At 40.8% G+C, this 20570-nt stretch overlaps 1 protein-coding gene across 1 annotated transcript; it reads left to right on the top strand.

Moving 5' to 3' along the window:
- Nucleotides 1-2006: 2006 nt before the first annotated feature.
- On the top strand, nt 2007-2972 carry LOC140116990 (olfactory receptor 6N1-like). Its single transcript, XM_072133420.1, has one exon. The coding sequence runs from the start codon at nt 2007-2009 to the stop codon at nt 2970-2972; it is 966 nt and encodes a 321-aa protein (XP_071989521.1).
- Nucleotides 2973-20570: the final 17598 nt, after the last annotated feature.

The raw sequence follows: 20570 nt of genomic DNA, 5'->3' as shown, positions 1-20570 counted from the left end.
GCCCGGCGGACTGGTCAGTTACAAACTTTATTTGCTTCCAATGTCCTGAAGATGTAGGAGAACTGTGGCCAGCTAATCTATTTCCCATAGGAAGTTACCTTTAATAACATATCCATGTATTAATACCTCAGTAACGTCGATACCTATTGGCCATAACTGGTATCACAGCTGCATAAGATCTTCCTGAATAGGAACTGTTTACATATTGACCAATGATATGTATTGTTAATTTTGGTTGTAACAAGGTCCCTGGTTGGATGGCTGAAACTCTCCATGCCCCAGGTGAAGTTCATAAAACTGGAAAATTCCATATTCTCCTGAGAGAAGTAAAGATATGAGAGAGTGGGGCACATGTATATGTCTGGCTTTGTCCGTTTGGTTTTTGGGACAGATGTTTCTTAGCCATTTTTTCCTTATTGTTACATGTGGCGTTTGGTCTTTAGTCAAAAAGTCGCAAAAAATCACAACTCTCACATCTGCATTCAGGTGATAACTCAGACATTGGTGAATTTAGAAGGTACACAGTATTAGGCACAAAAATGAGCACATGCTTCATGAAAAGTCTCAAATAAAAAAAAAAAAAAGGCAAATCAAATTTTTGGTACATGTCCCCCAGTGTGTCTGTGGATACAATCCAGACATATGGCCTCCTGCAGCTGCCATGAATGCTGTTAGGCTCTGTCTAAATCTACAGAAACTAGATTGTGAGCATCCTTTGCTACCTTGATCCTGGACAGATTGGACAGTTACCTTGGCCTATTACCGTGAGCTGAACCGTGAGTTGATATTTTACATCCCTTGTCTCCGCATGATCCCTGGCTGCCGCATAACATCACGAACCTCCCCTCTACCATCTTCCCGGGGTTACTTATACACACATACACCGGAAATGCCCAATGGAGAACTACCATCCATCTACGGCATCTCCCTCTTTCTTGCAACCCACCTGTTGGACTCCTGCCTGGCGTGGACGAGACCTGTTCCATCTGGACCAAGCAACCGTGACCGATTCGAGTGCTAGGTCATGGTCAATCCAACCACTAAGGTACCAGGGAAATCTGGTTAGGATGGGCCCCGGTTAGGGAGGATGCACTGGCAGTAGCATCCAGACAAAGACAACGGCCAATAGCTATTGGCAGGCCCATAGTGTCAGAGGACAAATCAATTACATGTGCAACTTCAAGATGGAGAAGCAATTGACAGAGACAGTGTGTGCGCTGTCTTTGACGCTGTCTTTGATGCATGAAGTCATTGTGCCAGCTTGTGTCCTTACAGATCTGCTAAGGGTTCTTCAGGAGTTGAGGGAGTTGTTTTAAGATGATTATGGAGGAAATGCGTATTTGGGGGCTATAAACAGATTTGTAGGGGGCTAAAGATGAATAATTTGGAATGTTAAAAATGGGATGGGCAGTGAATCAGTTGTGCTAAACACAAAGGCCAAAAGTTGATATATATATATATATATATATATATATATATATATATATATATATATATATATATTTATATATATATATATATATGGACAACACAATGAGATTCCATTCGCAAAATAATTTTTTTTTCCAGAATTAAGCACTTATTGAAGTAGTCACCAGCCATGCTACCTTCTCATATTCACTATATCCATGTCTCATGTATCTTGAGGGTTTGAGATGGATAATAATAAAACAATAACGTATATAAAAAAATATTCAAAGACAAATCTTTATTGGTAAGATCTGCTCATGGATCTTAATATATCACATCCAACTAATTAGCAGTCTTGTGCTCAGCACCCGAACATTCTGCAGATGCACCACATTTGTGGTCTCCAGGGGTTGACCGATCACGTAGGACAATTCCCTGTCAAGGATACGCACACCTGTACGGTGTCTATAAAACCTGATCCAACCAGGAATTGATGCTGCACTGAAGATAGAAACAAAAGACCTAATTCCTCTACACCTTCTCCTCCAAGAACCCTCAAAACTGTGTGTTTTCTTCTTTTATGACTTCTCTCAAATATGGAAAATATCTCCTTGGACAACTCTATCCTAATTCTCATGGGACTTGCTGACATCGGAAACTTTAAATATCTCTACTCCTTCATCACCATCGTGGTCTACTTGACCGTCATGGTCTTATGTTTCACAATTGTGTTTGTTACGTATACTGAAGAAGCTCTTCACGAACCCATGTATATCCTCATTTCGCATTTGATGGTCAATGGGATGTACGGGACGACGGCCTTAATGCCCAAACTCATTGTGGACCTCCTTACAGGATGTTACACCATTCCGTTCACCGGGTGTTTAGCTCAAGGCTTCTTTGTTCAGAGCTTCCCCTGTTTTGAGATATTCACGTTCACGGCCATGGCTTACGACAGGTATTTGGCTGTTGGACACCCTCTGAGATATCCCATGCTGATGACCACTAAGGTGATCATGAAGGTTCTGTTAGAGATATGGGTTTATGTCTTGGTGGGAATATGTGCAATAATTTTACTGGCCTCGAGGCAGACTTTATGTGGGGTTAAAATTAACAGTGTTTTTTGTGAAACCGTCTCCCTCACCTATCTGTCTTGTGGTGACAACACTCTTGGTATGGTCTTTGGCTTTATATGGACCATGGTTATGATAGTTGGCTGCTTGATAGTCATCGTATATTGTTACATAAGGACCTTTATCGTCTGCCTAAGGATCTCCCATGAAGCCTGCCAGAAGGCCATCCACACTCTGGTGACCCACATCATCGCCTACTCAACCTTCATGGCTTCAGTGTTATTCATGGTCTTTCGTTACAGAATTAAAGGAGAAACCCAGTCTGTGGTGTCACTTGTTGTGACCTTTGTCACCGGGGTTTTGTCCTTCACCCTCAATCCCATGATATACGGCATGAGGACAGAGGCTCTGCGAACTAAGATCCTTCAGAAATTACTGAGAAGTAAACTGGATCTCCCCAACAAAAACAAGAAAAACACTTTTGCTTGATACAAAAATTTTGTGCAAAATTTATAAAAAACAGTTAAACTGTACAATATATGTATAATACGCATTTCTTTTCAACATTTATAATGTAGTCAGTGACCCCTGAACTCTATCCATCACTCTATTTATGCCATTTCATGAAAGGTAATGTTGGAATTTGGGTCATTTTGAGTTGTTTTCAGTATTTGCTGAATAAAGAAAAATGTAAAAAAATAATTCTTGTATTTGTAAATTTGATATGTAATACATTGAATGGGAAGAATATATCTTTTTTTTTTTGTTGAACTTTGCGCCTGCTGTTTTTTTCCGAATTTTTGGGCTTTTTAATCTTGCCTTGTAGTGAGTGTTTTCTAATTTTTCGGGAGGCGACCAATGCAATCCTAGCAGTGTTTGCAGTGTTTTTTTCTGTAAAAATTGCTACTTAAATGCAAGTTTATAAAACCATCTGGGAGACAAGGATAAATGGTGTGCAAATGGAGAAAAGTAGTGGGACGCAGTTTAGAGTTTAGGCGCAGAAAACGCACAAAAATACTGAGGGACATTAATCATAGGGGGTCTCAGGTTCGCCTGTTTTTGCGCCTGGTTTGCTCTTCTTTTTGGCTCCTGATCTATGATGGATCTGGTTCTGCCTTAGTAAATGCACTTTGGAATTGTCTCCTGTCCCATTCATTTGTGCCTAAATTAGCGCCAAATTTGTCTCAAATTGTTAGATCTCATTTGTGACTAATAATGAAAGGAGACTGAGAAAATGTGACAGAACGTTCAGGGCGTCATCTCTGCACAAAAACCGATCATTGTGATGTAACTGCAGGGACTGAAAGTTACAGAGATGTAAAAAAAAAAACTAAAAAATTCTTGCTGAAATGAGTCTTTTCCTTTTTTATTATAATTTACATGAAATGGAGACTGATAATATTCTCAGATCTGTACAATAAGACAATAATCACTCCCAGAGATGATCCCATAGACAATGACGAAGTCCTTACTGGAGAAATTTTACATTTTAAAACTGCTCCGAAGTATTTTCCATGTTGCATAGAGGGAATTTCTCATTTTGGAACCTAAAATGTATGTTTTTAGTAATGTAAAGTGATTTTTTTTTGGAAGTGCAGCTGCTCAGAGTAGGTGCATTTTTGCGCCTTTTTTTGCGCCTTTTTAGGCACAAAATAGTGATAGTGATAGATCTCGTGCAAACATCTGTATAGGACGCACTCACTATGTCAGATAAGGCGCAGGGACGCAAAACCACTAAATGCCGGACTTTGCCATGCGCTCGAAAATGGCTCATAAATGCGCCTAATTAACGAGATGCGCCAGATTTTTGCGCTAAAAAAGACTCAAAACAGTCTAACAGACTATGGGCCACATTTATCACTTTTGTGCGCCTAAGTGTAGTAGTTGCGCCTGTTTTGCCACAATTCTCACAAGCTACAACCATCTGTGATAAGTATATTTTCTGCCTCTTATTAAGCACATTACTTTAACACAGTTTAGGCGCAGTTTAGGCGTAATGTTAGATTCAGGCACTTACATGTCATCCTGCTACAAGCTCCTCTCTGCTTCTCCCACAGCCCAGAATGAAGATAACACTCACAGCAGCACCCAGGTGTGTGACACCCAGCACCCAGTGATCTCCTCAGCAGCACCCAGGTGTGTGACACCCAGCACCCAGTGATCTCCTCAGCAGGGGCTTCTCCTGGAGGGGATCCCCCAGTGCTGGTCTCCTGCTGCACCCCTGTAATTCTGCACAATATCCCCCTCAGACACTGTGCAGAATTACATGGGGGACACTTGTTTGTAGTATCTGCAAGCTTCTGCAAACTTGTGCAAACTTCTCTTGCTCTTGCTGTGAGCTCAGAGTTTTGCAGAATGTTTTGTAAATAGAAGGTGATGAACTGTAAATAGAGTCTGCAGCTCCTGTCTGTAATGTATCTAATGTATCTATTATATGTTCCAGTGTCTGCAGAGTATCTAATGTATCTATTATATGTTCCAGTGTCTGCAATGTATCTAATGTATCTATTATATGTTCCAGTGCCTGCAGTGTATGTAATGTATCTATTATATGTACTAGTGTCTGCAGTGTATCTAATGTATCTATTATATGTTCCAGTGTCTGCAGTGTATGTAATGTATCTATTATATGTTCCAGTGCCTGCAGTGTATCTAATGTATCTATTATATGTTCCAGTGTCTGCAGTGTATGTAATGTATCTATTATATGTTCCAGTGTCTGCAGTGTATCTAATGTATCTATTATATGTTCCAGTGTCTGCAGTGTATCTAATTGTATCTATTATATGTTCCAGTGTCTGGCTGAGCTTTGCTGCTAGAAATGAGCTCTTCTGCACAGGGGCTCAGTGCTTTCTTCTCAGATAACGCCAGCTTCGGGCTGGAGTGTTTTTGCGCCCGTTTTTGCGCCTAAATGCAAAAGTCGCACGTGATGAATATCATTAGGCGCAGCAAAACATCTGGAATTGAACGATAGATGAGGGAAAGGTGGTTATTTTAGCTGCGCGGCTAATTTGACGTTTAATCGCAAAAATGGCGCAAAAAGGTGCGCCTAAACGAAAAGGCGCAAAAACAACAGAAAAAACAAGTGATAAATGTGGCCCTATGATTAATGTCCCCCTGTATCTTTTTTATGTTGAACCTTGCGCTTGCTGTTTTTTTTCCGAATCTTTGGGCTTTTTAATCTTGCCTTGTATTGAGTGTTAGTGAAAGAGTCAATCAAGTGGATTCATTCAATTGCATGGTTTCACCTTCATCCTCTATCTATCTATCTCATATCTATCTATCTCCTATCTATCTCATATCTATCTATCTATCTATCTATCTATCTATCTCATATCTATCTATCTATCTATCTCATATCTATCTATCTCAATCTATCTATTTATCTATCTATTTATCTATCTATCTAAAAAGAAGAAAAAAAGCAGCACAGTCTTTGAGAGAAAAAGAGTTGATGGGTGCTATCCTCACTCTCACCAGTAAGAGTGTAGTAGATATCCAACGAAATGAAAACAGGCAGCACTCCAAAATAGTGGAAAAAAAAGGGTGTTCATTCCACCTCCTGCCGGGAGGTGGGATAAACACCCTTGTTTTTTCACTATTTTGGAGTGCTGCCTGTTTTCATATCTATCTATCTATCTAACTCCTATCTATCTATCTATGTCATATCTATCTATCTATCTATGTCATATCTATCTATCTCATATCTATCTATCTATCTCATATCTATCTATCTATCTATCTATCTATCTATTTCATATCTATCTATATCCTATGGGGCCACATTTATCACTCATTTTTTCTGTTGTTTTTGCGCCTTTTCATTCAGGCGCACCGTTTTTGCACCATTTTTGCGATTAAACGCCAAACTAGCCGCGCAGCAAAAACAAGTAGCTTTCCCTCATCTATCTTACCAATCCAGATGTTTTGCTGCGCCTAATGATATTCATCACTTGCAACGTTTTCATTTAGGCGCAAAAACGGGCGCAAAAACACTCCAGCCCGAAGGTGGCGTTATCTGAGAAGAAAGCACTGAGCCCCTTTGCAGAACAGCTCATTTCTAGCAGCAAAGCTCAGCCAGACACTGGAACATATAATAGATACATTAGATACATTACAGACAGGAGCTGCAGACTCTATTTACAGTTCATCACCTTCTATTTACAAAATATTCTGCAAAACGCTGAGCTCACAGCAAGAGCAAGAGAACTTTGCACAAATTTGCAGAAGCTTGCAGAATTTTGCAGATACTGCAAACAAGTGTCCCCCATGTAATTCTGCACAGTGTCACCAGTGTGTCTGAGGGGGATACTGTGCAGACTTACAGGGGTGCAGCAGGAGACCAGCACTGGGGGATCCCCTCCAGGAGAAGCCCCTGCTGAGGAGGTCACTGGGTGCAGGGTGTCACACACCTGGGTGCTGCTGTGAGTGTTATCTTCATTCTGGGATGTGGGAGAAGCAGAGAGGAGCTTGTAGCAGGATCACATGTAAGTGCCCGAATCTAACATTGCGCCTAAACTGCGCCTAAACTGCGCCAAAACTGTGTTAAAGTAAAGTGATTAATAAGAGGCAGGAAATATACTTATCACAGTTGGTTGTAGCTTGTGATAATTCTGGCAAAACAGTGCGCCCGAATTTAGGCGCAACTACTGCACTTAGGCGCACAAAAGTGATAAATGTGGCCCTATTTATCTATCTATCTACGTAAAGAAAGTCCAAACAGCACACAAAAACAAGGTAATTTGTAGTGGGTGCAGGCTCACTAGGACTAGGCCTCAAGTCCTCCAAGGTAGGTAAACGAAAGCAGGCAGCACTCCAGATCATGCGGTGAAAAAATCTTTCTTTTTATTCCATGCTCAAAAGTACATCATAGTGCAGCAACGTTTCAGCTCCAAGGAGCCTTTTTCAAGCTAAGTGATATCAGTGAGAGTCATACATTTATACCAAACATAGTGGTCACATGACCAGACAAGGTCCCTCCCCCTCATTAGCATATCGCGTCATTTCAATCAAATAAAGTGCATGTTTTTCTGACCAAAATATATAAACAATGTCATAGTAATATCAATAGTTCATTCAGTTATAAAGTGCATACAGTGGTGGTATATTCTTGTACATTATAATACAGTGTCCCATGTGCTGTGTACAATAAAGTGCCTAGTGCAATAAACATCAAAACATTCAATTCATAATCTCTAAAAGATAGCCTGTGTTTCGGGGTCTCACCATCCGTTCCATGTGGGTATTGTGTGCATAACCTCCGCTGTATGCACTTTATAACTGAATGAACTATTGATATTACTATGACATTGTTTATATATTTTGGTCAGAAAAACATGCACTTTATTTGATTGAAATGACGCGATATGCTAATGGGAGGGACCTTGTCTGGTCATGTGACCACTATGGGCCACATTTATCACTTTTGTGCGCCTAAGTGTAGTAGTTGCGCCTAAATTCGGGCGCACTGTTTTGCCAGAATTATCACAAGCTACAGCCATCTGTGATAAGTATATTTTCTGCCTCTTATTAATCACTTTACTTTAACACAGTTTAGGCGCAGTTTAGGCGCAATGTTAGATTCAGGCACTTACATGTGATCCTGCTACAAGCTCCTCTCTGCTTCTCCCACAGCCCAGAATGGAGATAACACTCATAGCAGCACCCAGGTGTGTGACACCCAGCACCCAGTGACCTCCTCAGCAGTGGCTTCTCCTGGAGGGGATCCCCCAGTGCTGGTCTCCTGCTGCACCCCTGTAATTCTGCACAATATCCCCCTCAGACACTGTGCAGAATTACATGGCGGACACTTGTATGTAGTATCTGCAACATTCTGCAAGCTTCTGCAAACTTGTGCAAAGTTCTCTTCTCTCTTGCTTTGAGCTCAGGTTTTGCAGAATATTTTGTAAATAGAAGGTGATGAACTGTAAATAGAGTCTGCAGCTCCTGTCTGCAGTGTATCTAATGTATCTATTATATGTTCCAGTGTCTGTAATGTATCTAATTGTATCTATTATATGTTCTAGTGTCTGTAGTGTATCTAATGTATCTATTATATGTTCCAGTGTCTGGCTGAGCTCTGCTGCTGGGGATGAGCTGTTCTGCACAGGGGCTCAGTGCTTTCTTCTCAGATAACGCCACCTTCGGGCTGGAGTGTTTTTGCGCCCGTTTTTGCGCCTAAATGCAAAAGTCGCACGTGATGAATATCATTAAGCGCAGCAAAACATCTGGAATTGAACGATAGATGAGGGAAAGGTGGTTATTTTTGCTGCGCGGCTAATTTGACGTTTAATCGCAAAAATGGCGCAAAAACGGTGCGCCTTAACGAAAAGGCGCAAAAACAACAGAAAAAACAAGTGATAAATGTGGCCCTATGTTTGGTATAAATGTATGACTCTCACTGATATCACTTAGCTTGAAAAAGGCTCCTTGGAGCTGAAACGTTGCTGCACTATGATGTACTTTTGAGCATGGAATAAAAAGAAAGATTTTTTCACCGCATGATCTGGAGTGCTGCCTGCTTTCGTTTACCTATCTATCTATCTATCTCATATCTATCTATCTATCTATCTCATATCTATCTATCTATCTATCTATCTATCTATCTATCTCATATCTATCTATCTCATATCTATCTATCTATCTATCTATCTCATATCTATCTATCTATCTATCTATCTCATATCTATCTATCTATCTATCTATCTATCTATCTATCTCATATCTATCTATCTATCTATCCATCTCATATCTATCTATCTATCTATCTATCTATCTATCTATCTACCTATTATCATATCTATCTGTCTATCTATCTCCTATCTATCTATCTCATATCTATCTATCTCATATCTATCTATCTATCTATCTATCTATCTATCTATCTATCTATCTCATATCTATCTATCTTCTATCTATCTATCTATCTACCTATCTCCTATCTATCTATCTATCTATCTATCTATCTATCTAATATCTATCTATCTATCTTCTATCTATCTATCTATCTATCTATCTATCTATCTATCTATCTCATACCTATCTATCTATCTCATACCTATCTATCTATCTCATACCTATCTATCTATCTCATATCTATCTATCTATCTCATATCTATCTATCTATCTCATACCTATCTATCTATCTATCTCATTCCTATCTATCTATCTATCTATCTATCTATCTATCTATCTATCTATCTCATATCTATCTATCTATCTCATATCTATCTATCTCATATCTATCTATCTATCTCATATCTATCTATCTATCTATCTATCTATCTCATATCTATCTATCTCATATCTATCTATCTATCTATCTATCTATCTATCTATCTCATATCTATCTATCTATCTATCTATCTCATATCTATCTATCTCATATCTATCTATCTATCTATCTCATATCTATCTATCTATCTATCTATCTATCTATCTATCTATCTATCTACCTATTATCATATCTATCTATCTATCTATCTCCTATCTATCTATCTATCTATCTATCTATCTATCTATCTCATATCTATCTATCTATCTCATATCTATCTATCTTCTATCTATCTATCTATCTATCTATCTATCTATCTATCTATCTATCTATCTCATATCTATCTATCTTCTATCTATCTATCTATCTATCTATCTATCTCATATCTATCTATCTCACATTGGGCCAGATTTATCATCTTTTTTTGCGACTTTTTGGTGTGTTTTTTGAGACTTTTTTTGGCTTAAGTATGTATTTGTGTCTTTTTTTTAGACTTTTTTGAGACTTTCCAAAAGTTAACGGCACATGGATTTTAGCCACTTACGCCTTATTTAACTTAGTAATCCAGATGTTTTTCCTAATTTATGACATGCGACTTTTTTAAAATGTCTCAAAAAAGTCTCAAAAAAGCTCCTCACCAGAGCAGGCGCAGATGACCAAAAAAAACCCAATGAGACACATTTGATAAATCAACTTTCTTCTTTTTATAGGGTTTATAGGTGCATTTTTGTGATTTTAATGCAGATTTTTTGCATGCAATTTTTTCCTCTTTTTTTCCCATCTGTTTTGATTGAGAATTCTGCATGGAAACTGCACATTTATGCAGATTTTCACACTCCCATAGGCTTTAATGGGGAATTTTTTTTTTTGTTATTTTGTAACTTCATGTTTATTTTTACATAAACATTGGGCCACATTTATCACTTTTGTGCGCCTAAGTGTAGTAGTTGCGCCTAAATTCGGGCGCACTGTTTTGCCAGAATTATCACAAGCTACAACCATCTGTGATAAGTATATTTTCTGCCTCTTATTAATCACTTTACTTTAACACAGTTTAGGCGCAGTTTAGGCGCAATGTTAGATTCAGGCACTTACATGTCATCCTGCTACAAGCTCCTCTCTGCTTCTCCCACATCCCAGAATGAAGATAACACTCACAGCAGCACCCAGGTGTGTGACACCCAGCACCCAGTGACCTCCTCAGCAGGGGCTTCTCCTGGAGGGGATCCCCCAGTGCTGGTCTCCTGCTGCACCCCTGTAATTCTGCACAATATCCCCCTCAGACACTGTGCACAATTACATGGGGGACACTTGTTTGTCGTATCTGCAAGCTTCTGCAAACTTGTGCAAACTTCTCTTGCTCTTGCTGTGAGCTCAGCGTTTTGCAGAATATTTAGTAAATAGAAGGTGATGAACTGTAAATAGAGTCTGCAGCTCCTGTCTGTAATGTATCTAATGTATCTATTATATGTTCCAGTGTCTGCAGAGTATCTAATGTATCTATTATATGTTCCAGTGTCTGGCTGAGCTCTGCTGCTAGAAATGAGCTCTTCTGCAAAGGGGCTCAGTGCTTTCTTCTCAGATAACGTCACCTTCGGACTGGAGTGTTTTTGCGCCCGTTTTTGCGCCTAAATGCAAAATTCGCACGTGATGAATATCATTAGGCGCAGCAAAACATCTGGAATTGAACGATAGATGAGGGAAAGGTGGTTATTATAGCTGCGCGGCTATCAGGCATACGGCTGTTCTTGCTGTTTTTTTAATATATATTTTTTAAACTGATTCTTTTAAATAGAAAACAATGATGATGCTTAACAATATAAATCATCATAATACGGGGTCATTCACTTTAACCCCTCCCCTGCCTGAACACATCCCACAGGTGGGAGGTCCCCAGTTATTTCAGACTCCATATAAGGGCACCGGGACATTGGGAAACAGCCAAATATAATAGCAACAGCCAATCACTATCTTTTGCCGAGGTTGACTCCTCCCCCTGCTTTCATATCGCCCTCTATACGCACACAGTGATGCGTCAGTGATATACAGTGTAAGGACACGTGGCTGAGCCCCACAAGTTCTCCTTATAATGTATGTGATATAGGCGCAGTGACCATGTACAGGACACACAGGGACAGGACGTCTCTATATACAAAGCTGTAACAGTAATATTATCATTAAAACATAAAATTATATCCATTTTTTTATTTTTATATAAAATCCTCCCAAAAAATAACTATTAGTCTGAAAAATTTTCTTAAATGGTGAATGATTGGATGTTTCCTGCTGAATGTCGTCGGCTGCAGCTGATTTATAGAACTTTTTCTCATTGAGACTTTTTACAAAAAGTCGCAAATATATGAAAAAGTCGCAAAAAAAACGCAGAGAAGGATCACATCTATCTAAGGAAATTTTGACATTAGACAAATATGGTGCAAAATAGAGACATTTTGGGCCACATTTATCACTTGTTTTTTCTGTTGTTTTTGCGCCTTTTCGTTTAGGCGTACCGTTTTTGCGCCATTTTTGCGATTAAACGTCAAATTAGCCACGCAGCAAAAATAACCACCTTTCCCTCATCTATCGTTCAATTCCAGATGTTTTGCTGCGCCTAATGATATTCATCACGTGCGACTTTTGCATTTAGGCGCAAAAACGGGTGCAAAAACACTCCAGCCCGAAGGTGGCGTTATCTGAGAAGAAAGCACTGAGCCCCTTTGCAGAAGAGCTCATTTCTAGCAGCAGAGCTCAGCCAGACACTGGAACATATAATAGATACATTAGATACTCTGCAGACACTGGAACAGATAATAGATACATTAGATACTCTGCAGGCACTGGTACATATAATAGATACAATTAGATACATTGCAGACAGGAGCTGCAGACTCTATTTACAGTTCATCACCTTCTATTTACAAAACATTCTGCAAAACGCTGAGCTCACAGCAAAACAGGAGAGAAGTTTGCACAAGTTTGCAGAATTTTGCAGATACTACAAACAAGTGTCCCCCATGTAATTCTGCACAGTATCACCAGTGTGTCTGAGGGGGATATTGTGCAGAATTACAGGGGTGCAGCAGGAGACCAGCACTGGGGGATCCCCTCCAGGAGAAGCCCCTGCTGAGGAGATCACTGGGTGCTGGGTATCACACACCTGGGTGCTGCTGAGGAGGTGACTGGGTGCAGGGTGTCACACACCTGGGTGCTGCTGTGAGTGTTATCTTCATTCTGGGCTGTGGGAGAAGCAGAGAGGAGCTTGTAGCAGGATCACATGTAAGTGTCTGAATCTAACATTGTGCCTAAACTGTGTTAAAGTAAAGTGATTAATAAGAGGCAGAAAATATACTTATCACAGATGGTTGTAGCTTGTGATAATTCTGGCAAAACAGTGCGCCCGAATTTAGGCGCAACTACTACACTTAGGCGCACAGAAGTTATAAATGTGGCCCTTTAGGCGCAAAAAAATGCGCAAAATAGAACAACTTAAGATAAATCTGGCCCATTGATTTGGGCCTATATGGGTACAAATAATTACGCAATAAGACCCCAGTCGAGGAGTCTTTCTCTCTTTCTGTATAATATCCATCCATCCGGTTTTTATTTTTAACGTTTTCTGTCATGAATTGCGGTTATTTTAGGCCTTGTATAGCGAGGAGCGGTTAGTATTAGGGTGCACCTCCTCAGGGCCAAACTTGAGCCACAGAGTAGAAACAAAGGGGGACAGTAATCATAGTCTGTTAGACTGTTTTGAGCACATCTCGTTAATTAGGCGCATTTAGTGGTTGTGAGTCCCTGCGCCTTATCTGACATAGTGAGTGCGTCCTAAACAGATGTTTGCACGGGATCTATCACAAAAGTGCGCCTAAAAAGGCGCAAAATAGGCGCAGAAAATGCACCTCCTCTGAGCAGCTGCACTTCCAAAAAACTTCCCTTTTCATTACTAAAAACATACATTTTAGGTTCCCAAACCTCTATGCAACATGGAAAATACTTCGGAGCAGTTATAAAATGTAACATTTCTCCAGTGACGACTTCATCATTGTCTATGGGATCATCTCTGTGAGTGATTATTGTCTTATTGTACAGATCTGAGAATATTATCAGACTCCATTTACTGTACATTATAATAAAAAAGGAAAAGACTCATTTCAGCAAGAATTTTTTAGTTTTTTTTTTCCATCTCTGTAACTTTCAGTCCCTGCAGTTACATCACAATGATAGTTTTTTGTGCAGAGATGAAGCCCTGAACGTTCTGTCACATTTCCTCAGTCTCCTTTCATTATTGCTCACAAATGAGATCTAACAAATGCGCCAAATTTGGCGCTAATTTAGGCGCAAATGAATGGGACATGCGACAATTCCAAAGTGCATTTACTAAGGCAGAACTAGATCCATCATAGATCAGGAGCCAAAAAGAAGAGCAAACCAGGCGCAAAAACAGGCGAACCTGAGACCCACTATGATTAATGTCCCCCAAAGCGCCAAGCTGAGCTTCAGTCATATTAGGGCACATTTACTTACACGATCCAGTTGCGACCCCAGGTCTGCCTGGATTCACTAAGGTTGTGCACCCGATATCCAGTAGGTGTCGCTGCTGCGCCGGGGTCCGCTGGAGTTTACCTTCTTCATCCCGGTGCATGTAAGTGCTTGATCTTGCGACACAAATCGTTTTTTAAATTACACATTTTTTTCCGAATCCATCGGGTTGTCCGACGGCCACGCCCACTATGTGCCACAATACGATCGCGTGCACCAAAATCCCGGGGCAATTCGGTGCAAAAATGGAAATATTCGGGAAACCCAATGAAAGTGCGGCCTTCGGACCCTTAGTAAATGAGCCCATTGTGTCCTATTGAAGGAGACTGACCATCCCTCCAAGATAGTGAGGCTTGGGCAGCAGTCTCTTAATTCATTCTGCCTTTGTTGACCCCTCCTGTTAGTCAAACATCTTGGGGGACACATGCAGATTAGCATGAAGCCATTCATATGGACTGTGAAACCCCCCTCCAAACTCTCTTGGCTACAGCTCCAAACCCTACGGATATCTCCAGGCTCCTCTGCCCCCCGGGCTCCTCTGTCCTCCCCTAAATTCTATTGAGCTAACCTCCATACCCCACTGTTCACTCTAGGCTACTCAGAAACATTTTTCCTTTTCCAACTCTTCAGCCTCAAAAAAAATATCTCTGTTCCCCTACAAACCCCTGTTCTCCGGAACCTTCTTTCCTCTACCAACTCTTTTTAGTATCTTAATCCATCTATGTTCCTCTCCAGACTCCTCTGTCCTCTACAGAATACTATCTAACATTAAAACAACTCTGTCCTTCCCCAGACCCCTTTGCCCCCTCTGTCACCTCCAACTACCTCTGCCCTTACCCAGACCCCTATATTCCTTCCTACCAATGTCTATTAACCACAGTCCCCTATGACCCTTTCAGACTTCTTCAGTCTCCTCCAGACCCTTCAATACTTCTGTAGACCCATTTAGCCTCTCCAGCCATATCTATTCTCCTACAGAATCCTCTTTTACCTCCCCGCTACCCTGATTATGCAGTTAGGCAAACAGCTTAAAACTATTATCTGACTCTTTCACAATCTGTTTTTACAGGAATTTCTGAAACTTTTCTTACCTTCTCTGAGCTGTCCAGGGTTTCTGCAACCATCTGGTACCATGGTGCTCCTACTAAGTCAATGGAACCACAGTGATGGCTAGCCCTCCATCCCGTAGTGTTGTAGCAGATATAGAGAGGATACTCTCTGTTCCATTCTGCTCCATAGATGTGTCACCATGAAGATGCACCATTCACCAATCTTGGTGATAGAAAGATAACGGTATTAAAGATGTTGTCACCACTCATAATGCTTTGCACAGACAACAATCTGGCCCCCGGGCGACAGAGGGCCATCATTGTCCTAGTCCTTGTTGGAAAAAGGATGTCTTTTTAAGAATGTAATCGATCCACGCTGATGACAAAGGTAGCTCCAAAGGTAGCTTCACCAAAACAGTCACTGTACTATAGTAGTTTTGGGTAAAGACATCCCACCATCATAGTCCAGAGCATCCAGTGTCCTTCTCTGTGCCTTATTTCCGAAATTTGGCTTTAATGAGTCACAAAATTGCAACTTTTTAGTAATCTCTTGAGCAACAATTTTCTATAATTTTCCTATTTTTTTTACTCACTTTCTCCCAAAAGACAGAACTTTTTCATCTACAGAGCCACATGAGGAGTTATTGTCTAAAGGAATTTATAAAGACTGGCAAGCATAAAGGCCCCCCTCCCCCCCACTGGAATACACATGCTCGCTCTGCTAAGAGGTTTTTTCCAGCAGGAACCACAGTAAATTCAGTGGGCTGGGCTTTCATGTCCTGCCACACCTCCTATCCACCCCCCACAATGCTTTCTGCCCAATCACACCCAATGGGACAAATTTACTTACCTGGTCCTGTCGATTCACGTAGCTTGTGCGCCTGGGTTCCTGCATCCATCACTTCCCCGCCGAGGTCCATCGGTGCTTGTAAGTGCGTGTCTTGCGGCACAATTTGAAATGTTAAATCCCGTCCCTTGTCCGAATCCGTTGGGTTGTCCCACGTCCCAACCCCCGATTTGTGTCGCGTGCAAGTCGGTGCCGATGCGCCAAAATCCAATCGCGTGCGCCAATATCCCCTGTTAAATGTGGCGCAACTCAGAAATCATTGGGGCAGAATACAGGGTTCTGGATCAGGCAGAATACAGGGTTCTGGATCAGGCAGAATACAGGGTTCTGGATCAGGCAGAATACAGGGTTTTAGATCAGGCAGGACAGGGGGTTCCAGATTAGGCAGTATAAGGGGTCATCTGTAGGTTTCCTGATCAGACTGGGGTTCAAGGTTCTGACATCATTGGGGAGTGACATCAAATGATAGGGGTAAGCTGAACCCCATCCTGCCCCTGCCCCGAGTAGCAGGTGTTAAATGGCTGGGGGTTGAGCCCCAACCTCATCATGAATAGTCTCTTCAGACCTGCCCTCCTACACATCCATGCCGTCTGCGAATGTGGGAGCACAGCCCCCTCAGATACAGTAGATCCCAGCGCTTCGGCGGCACAGTGGAGCCGATAGGAGACCAGGAGAATCTGCTATTGTGCTGAGCTTCCCTCTGGCCAACCACGAGCTAGAAGCCACTGCTCCTAAACGGACCATGTCACAAAGTTCATAGGTGGCATGGATGTGCAGGAAGGCCGATTTACAGAGGTTACTCAGTGCAAGGATTAGCCTCGGCCCCTGCAGCTCACAGGCACCACACCCAGAGTAGCCTCTGCAGGTAATTTGCAAAATAAAACAGTAAAAAATAGCCAAAAATAAGTACAAATTAAATAATAAATAAATAAGTCTTATAGCAGCTAGTCAAGTGAGATAATATCAAATAACAGTAAAATCATCCAGGGCATCCAGCCCGGATGGTCACAGTATCACTGGGATCAAACAATGTACACACCAAATCCTCAGACAGAAAGTCGCTTGATCTCTTACAGACACATAGATTTAGTAGAAAATATTTGCATCTTACCATACATGCTGGTGTCTGTACAGAGGTATCTGGTGGGTTCCTGGGTCGGGAGTATAAGTCCTCTCCTGGGGAGGAATGGATGTGAGGAGAAATCAAAGGTGCCCCTACACTCTCCCTGTCGTCCTGGAGTTGACTTCCGCCCTTACAAGGGCAGTACCATTAAGACTTGCCCTATGAAAAATCAAAAATACCCCCGCATCCCCCCACCCTGACGCGTTTCTTCACACATGGGATTCATCAGAGGGTCTACATTGGTGAAATGCGGACATTAAAAATTAGATACAGTGGCCCCTGTTATGAGGTCACTAAGGAGTATCAAATGTGCAGAGTGGCTAATATAGTGATAAGTACTCTGCAGCGGGGCCCAAGTGAAGTGGCCACACTCATGATCCCTAGCTGGTATGAATTTTAGTTATCTCACTTGACTAGCTGGTATAAGATTGATATTTGCAAGGTGAGAGCAACGTTGGCCCCAAAACTGTGTATGGCAACCTTGCTTGGTGTCTATATATTGATTTTTGGCTATTTAAATAAGTTTTAAAAAATCTAAAAAAACCTATTAGGTATACTCTTTTCTGAAAATTTCATATTTTTTAAATAAAAAAAATTATTATCTATACCCAGGCTCATTTTTATTATTTTACCACCCTTAGTTTTTTTTTAAGTGATCAAAACATTGGGCATTTTGCAAGATAGTGCCTACTAAAAAACAGCACATCCTACAAAAAAACAACCCCTAACACAACACTGGGGGTCTTTTACTAAGGGCCCGATTCGCGTTTTCCCGACGTGTTACTCGAATATTTCCGATTTGCGCCGATTTCCCCTGAATTGCCCCGGGATTTTGGCGCACGTGATCGGATTGTGGCGCATTGGCGAACGAAAACCTGATGGATTCGGAAAAACCGCCACATTTAAAACAAAAAAATCTGTCGTGGAGCTTGCACTTACCTTCACTCAGCCCGAGCTGGTGAACTCCAGCGCGTTCCGATGCTTTTCAGCGCAGCAGCGCCACCTGGTGGACGGCGGAGGAACTACCTTAATAAATCCCGACCAGACCCGAATCCAGCGCAGAGAACGCGCTGCTGGATCGCGAATGGACCGAGTAAGTAAATCTGCCCCACTGTGTACAAAATTTTAGATTTGTGCTGACTAACAGCAACCCAAAAGATCAACTGTTCTGAGCAGTACAGTGATAGCAAACAGCGCCATTCTCTGTACAGTGGTCGGACCTGGTTACTAGCTTTTATTCCTCTGAATAGGAGCTGAGTTGTTTGCTTTCAGTTGGAGTCTGTATTTATCAGCTGCTGATCTGTGCAGGGGCTGGTCATTCAACTCCACCAATCTCATACTGAAGGTCTATTTTTTTGGATCAATAATCAATATTTTATTAAGATTGGAATAACCCTTTAAGTTGTGTGTCCTAGGAATATCCTATAATACTATATAGAGGCCTAGCGGACCATGTGGGTGGAGTTCTGCTAATTACACATGTTAAGAGAAATGTTTTGAGCTCAGGTAATTCATGGTTAATTCTGCTAATGAATCTCCGCTAATGTCATCCCTTGGGGCTCATCTTCCATTGCCTGAACTTTCCCCCAGGAATATCTTCCAGATGTAGCATCACATAAGTGAGGGTATAAAAATGTGCAGGATAAAAAATAATTTCACTACGTCCAAAATCACCGACTATTTCATGCTATCGTTTAAGCTTTAAAGTTTATTTTTCAGTTTCCTTCAATTTATTTCTTTATTTTTTTTGTTGTATTTGTTGTACATTTTTCTTAGTTTCTTCTTTTTCAAATTACAATTTCTTACAATTTTGACTTTAAAACTGTGAATAATCTTACCATATTTTCAATTTTCTTTCAAACCATTTTCAGATCCTCAAATTCTTATCTTTGTAGTTTTAATCAAATGTTTTTTTAGTTGATATCTATTTTTTGTTTACTTTTCATACTTAATATAGTAAAATTTTTAAAGTTCATCAGAATGCGGAACGTTTCGGAAACCAGCTCCATATTCATATTCCTCGGGGTAGTTGAAATGGAGAGATTCAGGTTCCTCTACGCAACTTTTGGTCTCGTTTTGTATCTCAATACCATTTTTTTATGTTTTTTAATTTTAATTGTTGTCTGGACACAGGAAAGTCTCCATGAACCAATGTACATCTTCATAGGAAACCTGGTCCTCAATGGGATTTTCGGGAGCTCAACCTTCATGCCGAAACTTATCAGTGACTTGCTCTCCGGGTCCAGGACTATATCCACTGCTGGTTGCTTTCTTCAAGCCTTTTGCATGCATTCCTTTGCAACTGTAGAACTATTTACCTTTACGTTAATGGCTTACGACAGATTCCTGGCCATTAGTCAACCATTGAGGTACTCAACCCTTATGACTAAGCAGACAGTATGGAAATTTATCATTGCCAACTGGATGTTGGCCTTCATAGGGATTTTAGGCCCTATCATCATGACAGTATATTTGCCCTTGTGTGGTGTAGACATCAACAATGTTTATTGTGACAACATGTCTATTGTTAAACTGGCTTGTGGTGACACCTCCTTAAACAATATTTTTGGAGCCATTCAGTCATCCGTGGTACAAATCGGCTGTCTACTGGTCATTGTATATTGTTATATAAGGACCTACCTGGTTTGTCTGAAGATCTCCAAGGAGGCTTCTCAAAAAGCCACCCGGACACTTGTCACTCACTTGACAGCATTCTCTACCTTCATGATTTCCAACCTCTTCATTCTCCTGCGTTATCGGATACCTACAGGCTACATTTCCATCGGTACTCATACAGTGCTCACCATCATAGGAATCATCACCCCGATCACTTTGAACCCCCTTATTTATGGACTCAGGACCGAAGGCCTCAAATTAAAAATTCTTCAAACTTTCAGCAAAATAAAGGAAGTGCTTTGAAAAGACAATTTCTATTGTTTTAAGAAAGTCTTAAGTTGTCTTAAGTTTTTCAAATATTATCGTTCCATCGTTTGGAAGGATATTTTGAAATGTAAAAAGCTGTAATGTTCAAATTCTTGAGTGTTGAGGTTCTTGGGTGCTACACCTTCCCAAGGCTGTTTTATGGATTTTGGTTTTTATTAACCGTAAAAGGGGTTTCAAGGCAAAATCTATAGGATGTTTCAGTAGGGTGGGCCATTAAAAAGTGATTTTAGGTTTCCAAACCCAGTACCCCTGCCAATTAATTCCCTTATACTACAGAAAGAGTCTCCCCAAATTCATAGCGAACATGGGGCAT

The sequence above is a fragment of the Engystomops pustulosus genome, chromosome 2 (assembly GCF_040894005.1).
Source record: "Engystomops pustulosus chromosome 2, aEngPut4.maternal, whole genome shotgun sequence".
NCBI classification, from domain to species: domain Eukaryota; kingdom Metazoa; phylum Chordata; class Amphibia; order Anura; family Leptodactylidae; genus Engystomops; species Engystomops pustulosus.
The sequence above is the reverse complement of the archived record's forward strand: the minus strand, read 5'-3'. Positions and strand labels throughout refer to the sequence as shown.

What these genes read in the sequence shown, in the direction of transcription:
- LOC140116990 (XM_072133420.1), top strand. Translation starts at nt 2,007, where the DNA reads ATGGAAAATATCTCCTTGGACAACTCTATCCTAATTCTCATGGGACTT.